The sequence below is a fragment of the Dipodomys ordii genome, unplaced genomic scaffold (genome assembly GCF_000151885.1).
Source record: "Dipodomys ordii isolate 6190 unplaced genomic scaffold, Dord_2.0 Scaffold11, whole genome shotgun sequence".
Lineage (NCBI taxonomy): Eukaryota > Metazoa > Chordata > Mammalia > Rodentia > Heteromyidae > Dipodomys > Dipodomys ordii.
In genome coordinates this window covers 16,859,175-16,862,970 of record NW_012267227.1, presented here as the reverse complement: position 1 = coordinate 16,862,970, position 3,796 = coordinate 16,859,175, and the positions used below count along the sequence as shown (strand labels likewise).

The 3,796-nt window shown below is 42.2% G+C and overlaps 1 protein-coding gene across 2 annotated transcripts in view; it reads left to right on the top strand.

Moving 5' to 3' along the window:
• The window catches only part of Mga (MGA, MAX dimerization protein), an 81,318-nt gene that overhangs the window by 19,770 nt on the left and 57,752 nt on the right, over window positions 1-3,796 (top strand). For both annotated transcript variants that reach the window (XM_013010104.1, XM_013010103.1), the window contains one exon: window positions 900-1,845. In XM_013010104.1, coding sequence (XP_012865558.1) covers window positions 900-1,845 — 946 coding nt within the window. The remainder of the gene's footprint in view (window positions 1-899; window positions 1,846-3,796) is intronic.

The window sequence follows — 3,796 nt, the reverse complement described above, 5'->3', positions numbered from 1 at the left end:
GAGTCTCATGGCTTCTCCTGCCCGGGCTGGCTTTGAACCGCGATCCTCAGATCTCAGCCTCCTGAGTAGCTAGGATTACAGGCGTGAGCCACCAGCGCCCGGCTTCTTCAGTTATTTTAAAACTGCAATTGGAGGCATGGCTCAAGTGATAGAGCACCAGCTATGAGCTATAAAGCTGAATGAGAACTCTTCATTCCTTAGTTCAAGCTCTAATACAAGCAAAATATAAATAAACGAATTAATAATTAAAACAAAAGCCCTTTCCTAGTTTACTGCACTGAATGTTTTAATTAATGATCGCTATGTTTTTGTCTTATTGCCAGTTGATAGTGTATAGAATTGTTAATGGCTTTTTTTTTAATGCTTGTCCTGGGGCTTGAACTCAGGGCCTAAATGCTGTCCCTAATTTTTTGTGCTCAAAGCTAGCACGTGAGCCACAATTTCATTTCCAGCTTTTTAGTGGTTAATTGGAGATCAGCGTCTCACAGATTTTCCTGCCCCAGCTAGCTTCAAACTGCAATCCTTAGGTCTCATCCTCCTGAGTAGCTAGGATTACAGAGGTTGGAGCTACCAGCTCCTGGCCAATAGTATGTAGAATTTTGTCTCAGTGCCAGTTGACTTTCAAAATTGAGTTCATTTGAAAAAACGAACACTAAAAGTAACTTACAAAAAGTGTTATGTTTTCCATTGTAGTTTACAATGATGAAAAAAAATGTTGCTTTTTCTATTTTTATGAAAAATTGATTAAAAATATAAAATGAGAATTTTGCTAAACTGCTTTTGAGAACCTTGTTTTTAAAGTTTATGAAATCAGATTAATTTGGTTTTAGAATTCTTTTTTTTCCTTTTTTGAGTTTTGTTTATAGATCGTTTTGTATTTATCCTTCCCCTATTTCTAGTCTTCTTGTCAACAATTTTGAAGATGGCTCCCATATGGACTCACCATTAGACCCAAGTGGAAGCTTTAATGTTGTCGTTAAGGAGGAACCTCTGGATGATTATGACTATGAACTTGGGGAGTACCCAGAAGGGGTTACTGTGAAACAAGAAGAGACTGATGAAGAAACAGATGTGTACTCAAACAGTGATGATGATCCTATACTGGAGAAACAACTAAAGAGGCACAATAAAATTGATCATCTAGAAACTGACCATTCTTCTAAATGGGTACCAAACAACCCTTTAGGTGTTGCTAAAGCTAAAACATTCAAATTAGACACTGCAAAGATGCCAGTAGTCTGTCTGGAGCCTTGTGCTGTTACCAGAAGCACAGTTAAGGTTTCTGAACTACCTGATAACATGCTTTCCACATCACGGAAGGATAAGTCTTCTGTGTTGTCAGAATTAGAATATTTGCCTGCATACATTGAGAACTCTAGTGGGACTAGCTTCTGTTTAGCTAAGGAATCAGAAAATGGTCTTAGAAAACAGTCTCCAGACCTCAGAGTGGCACAAAAATATTCCCTACTTAAAGAGCCTCAGTGGAATTATCCTGATGTATATAACAGTATTAGCTCCGAAAGAATACATAACAGTACAAGTGGTTTAGCAGGGGACTCGTTTTCAGGAAAAGAGGAATCGAGCAGAAAACGGACAACTATGCTTAAGATTGCAACAACCCCAAAGTCTGTGAATGCTAATCAGAATGCTTCTCCTAATGGCCCTGGAAAAAGAGGGAGGCCTCGAAAACTGAAACTCTCCAAAGCAGGCAGACCACCTAAAAACATGGCAAAGTCTTTAACTTTTACAAAGAACACACCTGTAGGCTCTGGAAATACCTTTCCTGATGTGAAGCCCGATCTGGAAGATGTGGATGGTGTTCTCTTTGTTTCCTTTGAGTCAAAGGTAAGATGGTAGTTTGCAACATTTTATTTAGGGCCCATAAAATTAATCTCACTATAATATTGGCTGGTAATTTTTTGTTTTGTGACTATATCCATTTATGAGGTGGCTTGGAGAAAGGGAGAGGAAGTAGTTCCAAAGTGTGGGGTTTAGTTGAACAGGCATCATTTAAGATATTTTATTTGAAGTAGCTTTAGAAGTTATGTCTCCTAAAAAATTATTATTATAGACTTCAATGAATTAACTAGTGGTGCTGGAATGTCTCCCTCTTTTTATTTAGGGCTAGCCTCCTACCCTGTCTTCCTATGTAGCGGGGCATGTCACCACATCCAGGCCCATTATAAAAAAAAAAAAAGTGCTCTACCACTTTGAACCCTTGCTCCTGGTTTTCTGGTGTTTAATTGGAAATAAGAATCTCATAGAATTTCCTGCTTGGACTGGCTTTGAACTAGATCCTTAGATCTCAGCCTGCTGAGTAGCTAGGATTATAGGGTAAGCCACCAGCACCTGGCTTATTCAGATACTTTTGTCTTTTTTTTTAAGGCAGAATATCACTTTGTATGGATGGCTTTTCCTTTGTCTCTCAAGTGCTAGATTTTTTTTTCTTTTTTTTGCGGTCCGGTCGTGGGGCCTGAACTCTGGGCCTGAGCGCTGTCCCTCAGCTCTTGAGCTCAAGGCGAGCGCTCTACCACTTGAGCCACAGCACCACTTCCATTTTTCTACTGGTTTATTGGAGATAAGAGTCTCACGGACTTTGTGGCCCGGGCTGGCTTTGAATGGCGATCCTCAGATCTCAGCCTCCTGAGTAGCTAGGATTACAGGTGTGAGCCACCAGTGCCTGGCTAAAAATTACAGTTATATAAAGGAGTTACCATTCAACAAATCAGCTTATAACTACAATATATCTTGATCAATATCTCTTTCCATATTCTCCATACCTCCCAACCCTACCTTTCCCCTCTCAATTTACATTATTTCCCCCTCTGCGTCTATAGTTCCCCGACCCCCTTTTTTTTTGGTAGGTTGTGGGGCCTGAATTCTGGGCCTGGGCACTGTCCCTCATCTCTTCAGCTCAAGGCTAGCGCCCTACCACTTGAGCCAAAGCACCACTTTTGGCTTTTTTTGCTTATGTGGTGCTGAGGAATCGAACCCAGGGCCTCAGGCATGCAAGGCAAGCGCTCTACCACTGAGCCACCTTCCCAGTCCCCCCCGCCCTTTTTTTTTTTTGTCCTGGGGCTTGAACTCAGGGCCTGAGCACTGTCCCTGAGCTGCTTTTGCTCAAGGCTAGCACTATACCATTTTAGCCACAGCGCCACTTCTGGCTTTTTCTATTTATGTGGTACTGAGGAGTTGAAACCAGGGCTTCATGCATGCAAGGCAAGCGTACTACCACTAAGCCTATTCCCAGTCCCAGGATTACAAGTATATACCATCATGATAACCTTTGGTTTTGCCTTTTGTTCCCTGAACCTTTTTTTTTTTTTTTTGGTCGGTGTTGGTTGTGGGGCTTGAATTCTGAGCCTGGGTGCTGTCCCTCAGCTCTTCAATTCAAGCCTAGGGCTCTACCACTGGAGCCACAGCACCAAGTCTAGATTTCTGGTGGTTAATTGGAGATAAGAGTCTCATGTATGCTCCTGCTTGGGCTGGTTTTGAACTGGGATCCTCAGATCTCAGACTGCTGAGGCTAGGATTATAGGCATGAGCCACTGGCACCCGGCCTTCTTCTTTTTCTCCTTCTTCTTCTTCTCCTTCTTCTTCTTCGTCTTCTTCCTTCTTTCTTCTCAGCTTTTTTTTTTTTTCTTCTTTTTTTTTTGGGGGGGGGTCCGGGCTGTGGGGCCTGAACTCTAGGCCTGGGCGAAGTCCCTCAGCTCTTCAGCTCAAGGCTAGCACTCTACCACTTGAGCCACAGGGCCACTTCTGGCTTTTTTCTTTTTGCTTATGTGGTGCTGAGGAA